Source organism: Saccopteryx leptura, chromosome 2, assembly GCF_036850995.1.
Source record: "Saccopteryx leptura isolate mSacLep1 chromosome 2, mSacLep1_pri_phased_curated, whole genome shotgun sequence".
Lineage (NCBI taxonomy): Eukaryota > Metazoa > Chordata > Mammalia > Chiroptera > Emballonuridae > Saccopteryx > Saccopteryx leptura.
In genome coordinates, this window is record NC_089504.1 from 79,141,554 (window position 1) to 79,154,232 (window position 12,679).

Here is a 12,679-nt window from a genome sequence, read left to right on the forward strand (position 1 = left end):
ACCAGGTGAAATTCTCTTCTCTCCTGGAAAACGAGTTTGCAAGAGGGAAAGCAAAGTTCATTTGCAGGCAGACAGAGATTTGGAAGCTGGAGGCAGCCTATTGCTGATGATGTCTAATGTTATCCACTCTGTGGTTTTAAACTATTCTAAACAGATTTGTTCTCTTTAATATTAACCCCTAAAGTTGTAACACTTCTGGGGTCTCTTCCCCTGTGGACATGAGGCCCTGGTGCTCTGTGGGTTGCAAAGGAGAAACACTGAAAGGTGGACATTCTCCTTCCCTTTGTCCTCTGCCTCTTTTTTATGGTGCTGGTTTTTAAAGTCTTTTTAATGAGAGAAACTGCCTTTCCCCTGGGATCTGCCTCCATCTAGAACCCGGCGTCTCAGCTTCCAGGAGCAGGAAGGCCCAGCAGGGTGAGATCAGGTTACCACAGCACCTCATCTGCCCTCTGGTTTTTGGTTGTGCCTACAGCTTGGTGGTCCACAGCTGGTAGCCAAGCTCCTCCAGTAAAGCATAAGGTGGTCAATGAAGGCCCAGGCCAAAAAAGGCTCTGAAGAACAACTTTCTTCCCCTCTTTTGTGTGTGTGTGTCATCCTCTCTCTTTCTCTTCCCACTCTCCTTTTTCCTTTTTCTTGTCCCTGCATCTCACTCTTCATTTTTCTCTGCTCTCCATTTGTCCGTCCACCCTTCCTTTCATTACAGGGCCGGGGAGGCCGTCCACAAAGCACAACCCACACATCACGGCTGCAAGGAAGATATACATCCAGACCCCCAGGCAGAGGAAGCTGCACTTCGTCGTGGGTGGGTTCGCATACCTGCTCCCCAAGACCGCAGTGGTGCTGCGGTGCCCCACGCGGCGCTTCCGCAAGCCCCTCATCACCTGGGAGAAGGACGGCCAGCACCTTATCAGCTCCGCCCATGTCACCGTGGCCCCTTTTGGCTTCTTAAAGATCCATCGCCTCAAGCCCTCTGACGCGGGCATCTACACCTGCTCTGCAGGCCCAGCCCGGGAGCAGTTTGTGATTAAGCTCATCGGAGGCAACCAGAAGCTGGTGGCCCGGCCCGTGAGCCTGCGGAGCGAGGAAGAGGCCCTCCCGGTGAGGAAGGCCAACCCCAAGGAGGTGCTGCAGACCCACAAACACCAGAATGGAATCTTCTCTAACGGCAGCAAGGCTGAGAAGCGGGGCCTCGCTGCTGACCCGGGGAGCCACTACGATGACCTTGTCTCTCGGCTACTGGAGCAGGGGGGCTGGCCCGGGGAGCTCCTGGCCTCGTGGGAGGTGCAGGACTCCACAGAGAGGAACACATCCTCGGAGGAGGACCAGAATGCTGAGCAGGCCCTCGTGCACCTGCCCTTCACCATCGTGACCGAGCAGCGGCGCCTGGATGACATCCTGCGGAACCTGTCCCAGCAGCCGGAGGAGCTCCGTGATGTCTACAGCAAGCACCTGGTGGCCCAGCTGGCCCAGGAGATCTTCCGCAGCCACGTCGAGCACCAGGACACACTCCTCAAGCCGTCCGAGCAGAGGATTCCCCCGGTGGCCATCCCGCCTCGGAAGCCCGTGTCCAGCTTCACCAGCTTGCTCCGCACCTCCGCGGGGGAGGCGGGGGGCGGCTCCCGCCGGCCGCACCGCAAGCCCACAATCTTGCGGAAGATCTCAGCTGCCCAGCAGCTTTCCGCCTCCGAAGTGGTCACCCATCTTGGGCAGACTGTGGCCCTGGCCAGTGGGACACTGAGTGTGCTCCTGCACTGTGAGGCCGTAGGCAACCCCCGGCCCACCATCAGCTGGGCCAGGAACGGAGAAGAGGTTCAGTTCAGTGACAGGTGAGCCTTGCAGTTACCTGGTCTAGGAAGGATGGGGGGTCAGGGCCCCATTTTTCCAAGGCACCCTATTCACTCTTCTTTCAAGGTGTTTCCAAGAATAGGACTTAGAGCCCAGGCTCAGGGATCACACTGAGTTTCAGGCCTCTGTCAGCACTGATAGACTGTTGGAGCAAAGACAAGGTATTTAATTTTTCCAAATTGGACACTCTCATCTGTATAAGGTAATAGCAGCAATGCCTACCCACCCGGATCCTCATAGGATCCCGGAGATTAATGAGATACTCACTGGATAGCTTTGAACTATTGGCAAAAAGCAATCGTTTCACGCCAAGGGATTATTATATTACCACTTTGTGAGATGAAGTGTTATACACCCAGACATTGTCCCCACGTGTGTGGTCCCAGGGCTGGGGAGAGAGTGCAGCCAGCACCTGCTGCTCCTGGTGGGTGAGCCTATCTATCCTCTGTCTGGGCTGGACTAGGATGTTTGTTCCAGAAAGCTTTTATTCCCGGTTGGACCTGTGATTAATTATTCTACTATCTCTTGGTGTCTCTGTTTTGATGTGTCATTACTGGGATGACAGCATATATTACTTACTGGTCCTTGGGCCATAGCTAATGGTAATGTAAAATCAAGAGTGGTATTGGAAGTAATAATAATAACAATATTTTTGAACACTACCTATGTGTCAAGCACTGTGTCATGCTTTCTACATACTATATTGTCTCTCTTAATCTGTATAGTGGCCCTGCCAAAAGTGGTGATAGCTGGCAGTAATTCGTAGTGACTGTCTGCCAGGCAAGTGTTGGCAAATATTAACAGTAGCCCTGAGAAGTGGGTACAGATTTTATCCATACTTTACAGAAAGGGATACAAAGTCAAGTAATTTGCTAAATATCATTTTATTAGGTGATAAGCCAAAATTAAAAAAATAAATAAAATAGTCACTTGAAGAATCATAGACTGTGGGTAGGAGAGGAACCTTTAAGGTCCTCCAGTCCCGAGTCCTCATTTTAACTCTTTATTGTCTCTGAATCCATATGGAATGCTCTTTTCATTAAATATACTTCTAACACTACTGGTTGGCTACCCTCTGCTCTGGTTTGCTAGCGTTGTGTAAGGAAGGAAAGAAGCCAGGATTTATTGTACCAGATGGTATGCGGGTTTATGTCTATGGAACTGCATTTGGTGTCCCATCAGTCCACAAGATTGACATTATCCTTCGGTTTTGCATAGAAAATCAAGGTTCAGCAACTCACCCAAGATCATGTTCATAAGAGCCAGCCCAAGGATGTGATATCAAGTTTCTATGAAGCCAAAGAGTAGTTCTGTCTGCTTTTCTATGATTTGGTGAACAAAAGTGACGTTGTCTACCCTGCCCACATCTTTTTTGCCTTTAAATTGTCAATAACACTGCCTCTCAGCCTTAGAACTTACAGACCAAAAAGATTTAATAACAATGCTAAGTGTTTTTTCTGTATGCTTTTACTGTATACCAGACCTCTGTGCTCAGTTTTTCAAAGCTATTACTTTGTTTGATCTTAAAAAAAAAAAAAAAAAGGAAGCCCTATGGGGGGTAAGTACTACTGTTGTTACCACAGCATGGCTAAGAAAACTGCGGCACAGATGTTGGAAGCACTGGAAACAGGGTCTGAGCACAGGTGGCAAGGCTTCTGAGCCCGTGCTCCTAACCTCTCCACTGGATTTCAGCTTGGTCCTCCGCCTCTCATACTTTCCTTGATCAGCTTAACTGCTATGATCCTTGCGGGTTTTTCCAGAAATCCTTATAACAAATTTGTACATCAAGCCAAAGTTGTAGTAAGTCCCCTGAGGCCACTGGGACACTGAGAGGCAGCTCCAGTGTCCAGTCCAAGGATGCGGGGTGCAGGCTAAGAGTGGTGCCCTGGTGCTCATCTCTGTCAGTGCACCTGTCGCACTTCTTGTGACCAAATTAAGTCATCTCCTCCACAAGGCAGCCCAGTTCTCAAGTGTAGGTACCACTTTATTCTTTTCCCCTGGGTCCATTGCCCAGGATCGGGACTACTAGGATTGAAGGGAGTAGCAGTTGGCCGTGGGAGACAAAAGGGGGAATTTAGCATTCCTTGACTAACTATACACCCTGAGCCTCATACGCTAGCAACTTACATAGCCATCTCCTTAATGCCTACCACAAGGTATGACATACATGCTATTGTACCTATTTCAGAGATGAAGAGATGAGGCTCCCAGGAGTTAAGGAACTTGACAATGTTAGATAGCAAGTGAAAGACAGAATCAAGAGGTCAGACTCAAACCCAGTTCTGACCAACTCAAGCCTATGCTGAGTAAGTTTATACTTCTAAGTACCTACACTTCACTAAGGATCCCAAGTTGCCTCTGGACCAGAGGCGGATTTAACAGCAGGTGCACCGGGTACACGCCCTGGACCCCAACTTCTGAAGGGCTCCCAAACCCCCAACTTTACACATTTTTCTAATGTAAGGGGCCCAATATTTTTCTTCTGCACCCAGGGCATCAACTGACCTTAATCCGCCTCTGCTCTGGACCCTTGATGTTTTCTACCAGCCATTTTCAGAATCTCTTCCTTTGATTAACACCTACCTGCTCCTGAAAAGCTGTAGAACAAGACAAGACCATTGGGAAGAAGGAGGGGTCCTTAGGACTCCCCTGTTCTGTGCCTGGAACTTCAGGGAGCATGTTGAGGCCAGGGCTTACTCAGAGATCCTGACAACTTTCTTGGGTACTGGAGATTTTTTTTAATGATTTTTTTTTAATTTAATAAGTTTTTAACAAAATTCCAAGGTCATGGCCCATCTCAGTCACCTGGTGACTATAGGAAAGATGTGGAAGGAGCCAGATGAAGACTGTGGGCTTCAGGCTGATCTTGCCAAGACCCTTCTCTTTTCATGACCTTAGTCCCTTCGTTTCAAAAGCAAGGGGGTGTCCCAAATCACCCCTGAGGTCCCTTCACTCATTTACAGAAGGTCACAGGAGGTGAAAAGCCATATGCAGGCAGGGCGTGGGGAGAGCCTTGAGTGCAGTAACTTCTAAATTTGTTGCACAAGTTGTTTCTGAGTGTGCCACAAAACAGCTTCATTGATCGCATGAGTTTGGGACGTGCTCACTTAAAGCTAAACAGATGTATTTACTGCTGGATTTTACTTCTATTTTTTAATATAATGCTTGCTTTTTATTATAAAAGTAATAAAGGGGCTATAAAACAATTCAAATAATACCTAAATCTATAAAGTAAAAATGCAGGTCTCCCTCAGCACCCCCCCCCCCCAGTCCTATTCCCCAGAGGCTGTCAGTCTTAATAATTTGGTATACATCCTTTTGGAATTTTTATATATTTTATTGTGTTATATATAAAACATGCACATATAGAGTTTGTTTTTTTAAATGGGCTATTACTCGTTTAAAAATTTGATTTAATTTTTATTCAACAACGTGTCTAGGAGACGTTTCAGAATAGTATGTAGAAATTTATATCATCTTTTTTAAACAGCTGATTACTGTTTTTGAATGCATTTCACTATCCCCCAATTGAACATTATTTTGGTTTTTTCATTTTTTTAAATCCTTTAAGCATTCCAATGTGTATTGTGACTTTCCAAGTACACAATATAGTGTACAGTGTCTTCCAAGTACTGTTTTGATCAGTGAACAATTTTTTTGCCCTAGTAATCTCAGGAATACCAATAATTCTTGAAATACCACTTGGAAACACTACTTTCATCTTTTAATTTCCACTTTGATGGGCATTGAGAGTCTAGCCCTAACGGCTGTCAGATAAAGAAGTTCTAGCAGTATCTTGCTAGGAAAAAGGCACATGGCAGGCAGGTGCTAGAGATTCCAAAGGTGTTGGGCCTAGGACAGCAGAGCCCAATTCTGCATCTTCTGTCACCAGGACATTGGTGGCAGTGGGAGTGGGGAGTAGCATCATGAAGGCAAGCTCATCAGTATTTGCCACTGTCAAGATTTTTTCTAGACCGAGCCTTGACAGAGCTTTATATATAAAGAACTCACAAAGCTCAGCAACAAACAAGCAAACAATCCAATTAAAAAATGGGGAGAGGACCTGAACACTTCTCTTCTGAGGAGAGACACTTCTTTCAGGAGGACATGCAAATGACCAACAGATTTATGAAAAAATGTTCATCTCCACTAGCTATTCGAGAAATGCAAATCAATACTACAATGAGATACCACCTCACACCTGTTAGATTGGCTGTTATCAACAAGGAAGGTAATGACAAGTGTTGGAGAGGCTGTGGAGTAAAGGACAGAGCGTTTTAATACAAGTTAATGGCCTGAGGTAGGGAAAAATAAGATTTCTGTTTCCGATCTTCGACACCATGATTTTTCCATTTTACTTAAATGGCCAGTATGAAATACAGCTGAAGTTTAGTTTGCATACAGTTTCCCAAGTACTTTTTGAGAAAAGAAAGTGAGTAGATCTTCCCAGAGCATGCAGAAGGCGAGGCGCTGCTGCTCAGACTGCTTCGCTCTGGGCTGCTGGTGACCTCTTTTGTGTTGGGTCTCCTTGCTTGTCATTACCGTGCTCGGTAGCGGGTCAGAAATGCTCATTTATTTTCAAACAGAGGGGTGCTGAAATGCCCAGTTTATAGTTCAGTTAGTCTGTTTTTGCTTAGTACCCAAATCTGTTTTTCTGAAAGAGTCTGCAGGATGCAGCTGAATACTGGTCTGTGGGACTTCACGGTGTATTCAAGGATATTCTCCAACATCCAGAGCCAGCAAGATAGGTCAAGGTAGGATTTAGGATTTAGTCTGAGTACCGCAGGGACACTTTGGAGGATACTAGACAGGAGACTAAAATGATCTATTTGCCAGTTTTATAGGCTTATACTAGCTATTTTCTGGCAAGTACAGAGGAACATGCGTGTAGAGGAAACTGGGTGGGGCTAGTAAGGGGTCCTTTGCACTCATCCCCTTCTCTCCACAAATACTGCTGGGCATTAGACGCAGTGATAGGCACCAGATAGTGAGATGATAAATAAGGCAAGGTCACTTCCCTTCAGAAACTAAGACATACACAAGTGCTAGTGTAGGAAAAAATAACTTAGACCCCCAAGTTTGTATTAAATACCAATGAGCAGAATACTTCTCTAAACTCCTAAACTTTTAAGAGTGGATAGGAGAGGGGTTCTCAAATTCAATGTGCATAATATTACCAGGAACTTGGTAGAAATGCTGACTTCTGCATCCTACCCTACCATAGAAATTCTTTATATAACAGTGCCCCATAATTTGCATTTAACAAGTATACCAGGTGATTCTGAGACCTGAGGTTTAAGGACCACCTTTAAGAAGTTCTGAGAGAGAGAGAAAAGGAGGAAGGTGAACCTCAGAGTAGAATTATACACTTGCTATTCGTTATTTTTAAAGTTAGACGCCAATTGGAAGAGAAGTATTCCAGCCTCACTTCCTGGGCTTGGTACATTAATGGTGCCTGAGTGGTTTGAAACATCACTCCTACAGCCCTAAAGTAGCTAACTTATACCCTAGAAATATTTCACATAGAGGAGGCCGTCTTAAGTACCCCCCACCAAAGTTGTTAATTATGAATCTTTTTAAATCCTACTTAACATTGCCACTCAGAGGATTGGCTTCTATTTGCCTACCTTGAATTCTACAGCTGCATGCGACATACTCTTCTTTGGAAAAAGCCCCCTCACCAAAAAGTTATTTCTTGTTTGTTCAAAAATAGTGTCTCTCAAAATATTACCTATCTAATCTGGCCTGTCAGCAGCATTCTATGCAGGCTAAGCACGTCTTCCTAAAAACAAGTTCTTGCCACTTTAGAAACCACGCACTCTTGGTTTGCTGCCAACTTCTCTGCTTATTCCTTCTCCGTCATCTTTGTGAGTGTCTCTGCCTCTACCCAGCTCTTACCTGCCTCCTTCGGAGTCCCCCTCTGTATACCTGATTCCTGTGGCCCAAACGTTCCCCTGTGTGCCAGTGATTCCCAACTATTGATACCTAGCATCAGACAGTCTCTCTTCTGACTCATATGCAAAACAATCAACTGGACGTTCCAACCCAGATGCTCCACAAATAGGCCAACTCAATATATCTAAAACTAAACTCTGAAACCTTATCTCAGAAAAGTAAACCCCATGCATCCAGCTTACTGAGCCAAAGTATTTCCAGACTGTTCTAGCTTCTCCAAGCTCCACGCCTCCATTTGGCTCTGTTCTCACTGCCTCTGGTTTGGTTCACCTTTGTCAGCTCTCGCCAATTACACAGCCTCCTAACTCTGGGTTTGACTTCTCTAGACCAGAGGTTGGCAGATTATAGCCAGTGGCTTTTACAATTTTTTGAAGGATTATTTAAAAATGGCTTTTAACGAGTTACTAAAAGAGCCATTGAAATCGAGCCCAGAGCTGTTAGGTTAATTTGCTCAAGGTCTCACACTTAATAAGTGGTAGAGCTGGGATTTGTACCCAGGTTATTTAAAAGGTTGTTAAAAGAATAGTGTTTATGATTTTAAAAACAAACAAACAGTCTTACCAGGCAGTGGCACAGTGGATAGAGCATCAACCTGGAAAGCTGAAGATCCAGGTTTGAAACCCTGAGGTCGCCAGCTTGTGCACGGGCCCATCAGCTTAAGCACAGGGTCACCAGGTTGAGCGTGGGATTATAGACATGACCCCATGGTCACTGGCTTGAGCCCAAAGGTTGCTGGTTTGAGCAAGGCATCACTAGTTCGGCTGGAACCCCCCAGTCAAGGCACATACGAGAAGCAATCAATGAACAACTAAGGTGCCGCAAGTACAAGCTGATGCTTCTCATCTCTCCCCCTTCCTGTCTCTTTCTCTCTCGTGAGTGCGCGAGCTAAAAAAAAAAAATTAATGAAAATAAAATCAAACAAAAAGTAGAATATTCAACAGAGACCAGAGTAGGTGGCCCTCAAAGCCTAAAATATTTACTATTTATCCTGTTACAGAAAAAGTTTACTGATTCCTGCTCTAGATCATTTGACATCCTCCTGCCAGAGCACCTTTCTAGAAAAACTATCCATGGTGCACTTATGCTTAAAATTCTTTTAATGCTTTGACATCACTTGAGAATAAGTTCCAAATGCCTTGGGATGATGAAAAACACCTCACATATGCCTCTCGCTCACTTCATCCCTTACCATACCCCCCACCTCACCCTACTGAGCTCTGCCCTGCCATAGGAACCGATTACTTGCTGTTTACAAATTTGCCTAGAACTTCCGACCCACTTTGTCTGCCTAATACTATACTTCCTTATAGGAAGCTGGGTCAGATGACCTTCTCCACCACCTACATAGTATCCTATGCATAGTACTCTATCTCAGCACTAGGACTGGGTATTAGAATCAGCTAGGTGTTTTTGCACATTGCCATCTGCATTACGTTAATCTTCCTCAAGGACAGATGTTTAAGAAAGTCTTTTTCTCCACAATTCTGAGAACATAAGAGACACTCAACACATGATAAACTGGTGAATGAATGAACAGAGGGATGATGGACGCCCATGATTAGGAGGGAGGTTTCCTCAATGCTAGAGAATGTAGTTTGCATGGTTTTGCATCATCTGGATTTTCAGTATTTAATGTGCAACTAACTATGGCAGAGTTCAAGGTTTCCCCACTCCCAGCTAAACATCTTTGCCTTGCCCAAATGAGAAGTGTCAGGATGCTCTGAGGATCTGTGGCTCATAGCTATACAGTTTTGAAAAGTACTGCTTTGCGGTGAATAATTGTAGAGAGTAAATACCTAATGCTGTCCTTTCTCCTACCACATCCAGGCCAATGCAAAAATCATCATAACCGTCAGTAACATTTAATGAGCATTTGCTTTGAGCTAGGCACTGTTCTAATTGTTTTACAAGTGTTCATTTATTCTTATAATAACCCTTTTAGGTTACTCTCCCAATTTTACAAATGTTGAAATCAAAGCACAGAGATGCTAGATTCACTTCATAAGTACTGAAGTGGGGATTTGAACCCAAGGCAGTCTGGCTCCAAGGGCTATTTCTTTTTATTGATTTTTAACTTCAGTTGAATACATGGACTTGCCATTGTTTTGAAAAGAAGCCATTGGGGTCAGCTAAACCAACACAAATTCACATCCAATCTTCTGGCCAGCTGGCTTTTATCTATGAGGCTTTTGTTTTTATTCTGGCACATCTGTTGGATGTGCCTTTTCCTTTTCTTCTATTGGTAGCTCAACCCTCACATATGCATACCCCACTATAAATATGCACAGTGTTAGGCACATAATAGAAACCCAGTAAACATTATGATTGTTACATCTGTGTTTGTGTCTCTTACTGTATATGTTTACAGTGTTTATGGCCTATGCTTGTGTGTGTGAGAGAGAGAAAGAGAGAGAGAGAGAGAAAGAGAGAGAGAATGTGCATATTTAGAGCCCTACACCACAAGCAAGATGAAGCAAACTGCTCCTTGCTTTATAGTTACACTGTGTAAACACCGAACACTACTTGGGCTGTCCTGCTGTCTACCACATTATGAGGTGAGAGTCAGGTGAAAGCTAACACCAGGTTGCATTTGGCTAGAGTACAACACTGGCCAAAGAATCTCTGAAATAATTCTTCCCCACATCTACTACCAGGAGGCTCACATAACACAGATAAATACACAGGGTGGCGCAAAGGTAGGTTTACAGTTGTGAGTATGCAAAACACAGAGTTTATTCTTGTATTATTTTTTACTAATTATTGTATCATTTTCCACATGAACAACAGTAAACCTACTTTCGCCTATCCGATATGTACAGTGCTCCTACATCTGATTCCAACTCCAGAAACAGTATCTATAAGGACATTACTGACTTCGTTACAGAATAGAAAAGCCAGGTTCCCCAAAATTGGCACTAGAAGTGAATTACAAATTGGGAAGAAAAGCCGGATGAAGATTGATCTTTTCCTCCCAAAAGTTTCTACCTTTTGATCCCTACACCTTTTCCTGTTTTCTTCCTATTCTGGGTCTACCTGATTTATGCTGGTCATTTCTGGACACCCCCTTGACCAGGAAGAACAACCTAATGGTACATCAGTTAGCACAAAGGGCAGCCAACAGTGGTAGAAGGACAGTAAGGCTAACCTCAGAGCACCTTAGGCTCAAATTCCGGTTCCAATGATCATACCTGCCTTGCATACGAGCAAGGGTATGGAGAACAGAAATATCTATAAAATGCCAGGGTCACATTGGATACTCATTTGTTAGTGTCTGTGTCATTGTCCTGTGAATAGAGGGACAATATACCACACTATTTTCCAGGACATCACAAAATAAGGAGCTTTATTCTTATTTGAGGAACACCAGGGCAGTTGTTCAAAGGGTTGAAATAGAAAGGTATCTAGAGAAACAGAGAGCGATGGAGAATTATCAGCCTAAATCCAGGCAACAAGAGAGGATGCCTATAGTTTACTGAAATTTTTTTGCTATTTTTGATCTGGTAGGAAAGAAATCTGTATGTTTTAAATGCTTCTACTTTTCCAGAAAGCTTTGGACAACGTTCTAAAGTGGTGTTGAATAAGAGATGAATTAAGGAGTGTCTGGAAGGCTTGGGCAGCACGGAGGATCCACAGATGGAAACTAGTCGGACTGGAAGAGAGCATGAGAGGGGAACGGCCTCCAGGGTCAGTTCCAGCACCGCGGTGTGAATAATGCTCGATGTATAAGTCATAAGCACATGCAATGCAGTTTCCAAGTTTGCAGATAATATAAATACTGGAGGCAGGGCAGATCGGGAAGGAAGAAGAAACCGGTTTCAATTTGGTTTGGCTTGTTTCCTTTATAGAACTAAAGGAAATGGGGATGACAAATGTTTTTCCCAGCTGAAAAGTGTAAGAATAGCAAGTCAGAAGAAAAGGCACCGTCCTAGTAAATATATAAGTGTCAGCAAAAAAAAAAAAAGGGGGGGGGGGAGGGAGTGTAAAGGTCACAGAAATGAGCAGCATTAGTCAGGCGGCAGAGAGCATCGGAGGACAGGAGGTAATCAGTGACAATGGGGCAGCACAGGTGGAGGTTAGAGTCAGGCACTATCTAGACTCTGAAAGCCTTAGGAGATCTCAGAATAGCCCCCAGGAGGTTAGCTTATTCTTCCCAGAGAAATGGTCCTAGCAATGGCAGCTTTCCAAAAAAGTAATTCACTTTTTTGTCATAAACAAGAAAAGCACCAAAACAAATCACAAGTGAAAATTCCTCCATGTTCTAGGTCAGGGTCAACAAATTTTTCTTTTAAAGTGCCAGAAAGTAAACATTTTAGGATTTTTAGGCCATCCTATCTCCGCCTCAACAGCTCAGCTCTGCCGCTGACGCATGCGAGCAGCCCCGGGAAATACTGGGACTGGCATGACAGCATTCAGATCACGCGTTATTCACAGACACAGGTGACAGCTGACAGAGGTCCGATGTTCCCCGTCCTGAGTGACTAGAAAACCCAGTCACAGTCATTTTAAGCAGCGGTTTGTAGTTTGAAATGAACTACCTAGTAAGCAGATAAAACTACTCATATTAGCAAATTCAGGCCTTTATGAATTTCTGAAGAGAAAGAAGCTAAAAAGTTTGGCAAGAAGTATTAGGACAGGGTGAAGAATGTGTGGTCGGGTGGCCTTTCCCATTCCAAAAATATTTTCTATACTTCCACCTGGAGCAATCATGAGGCTTCCGGCATTAAATAACTTTCAGTTGGCAATTACATTAAAAACAGCAAAAGTTTTTAAAAGTTTGCCCTAGCCAAATGGTGATGTGAAACTCTTCGTGAACCTCAAATCTGTTCCCCAAAATATCTGTACAAAAGAAAACTCTCCCTAGCAAGTCTCTAGGCTACTA

At 44.2% G+C, this 12,679-nt stretch overlaps 1 protein-coding gene across 5 annotated transcripts in view; it reads left to right on the top strand.

Moving 5' to 3' along the window:
- ADAMTSL1 (ADAMTS like 1) overlaps nucleotides 1-12,679 on the top strand; it is a 1,002,857-nt gene that overhangs the window by 858,781 nt on the left and 131,397 nt on the right. For all 5 annotated transcript variants that reach the window (XM_066368243.1, XM_066368245.1, XM_066368244.1 and 2 more), the window contains one exon: nucleotides 704-1,826. In XM_066368243.1, the coding sequence (XP_066224340.1) occupies nucleotides 704-1,826 (1,123 nt within the window). The remainder of the gene's footprint in view (nucleotides 1-703; nucleotides 1,827-12,679) is intronic.